The sequence below is a fragment of the Phaethon lepturus genome, unplaced genomic scaffold (genome assembly GCF_000687285.1).
Source record: "Phaethon lepturus isolate BGI_N335 unplaced genomic scaffold, ASM68728v1 scaffold5557, whole genome shotgun sequence".
Classification (NCBI taxonomy): Eukaryota; Metazoa; Chordata; class Aves; order Phaethontiformes; family Phaethontidae; genus Phaethon; species Phaethon lepturus.
The window spans coordinates 1-258 of NW_010551054.1; the positions used below are offsets into that span (position 1 = coordinate 1).

Consider the following 258-nt stretch of genomic DNA (forward strand, 5'->3'; position numbering starts at 1 on the left):
TGACATCCTGGGCATCCTGAGGGAGGCCGATGACGAGGCGCACTATCCCGTCGTCGTCGACGCCTTGACGCTCTTTGAGACCAACATGGAGATTGGGGAGTATTTCAACGCCTTCCCCAGCCAGGTCCTCCCGATTTTCGACAGCGCGCTGCGCCGGGCTGCCCTGGCAGCGCTGCAGGCCGCCGCGGCCCCTCCGCAGCTCAGCGTGAAGCAGAACCTCCATGCCAGGGTCTCGGGTGAGTGGCGGGGGGGGGGGGG

The 258-nt window shown here is 67.1% G+C and overlaps 1 protein-coding gene across 1 annotated transcript in view; it reads left to right on the forward strand.

Annotated features, from left to right (window-relative positions):
• Nucleotides 1-4: 4 nt before the first annotated feature.
• Nucleotides 5-258, forward strand: part of MCM9 (minichromosome maintenance complex component 9) — a gene marked incomplete at its 5' end in the record, with an annotated part of 20,860 nt that continues 20,606 nt past the window's right edge. Inside the window, one exon of the mRNA XM_010290740.1 lies at nucleotides 5-236. Within this exon, the coding sequence (XP_010289042.1) occupies nucleotides 5-236 (232 nt within the window). The remainder of the gene's footprint in view (nucleotides 237-258) is intronic.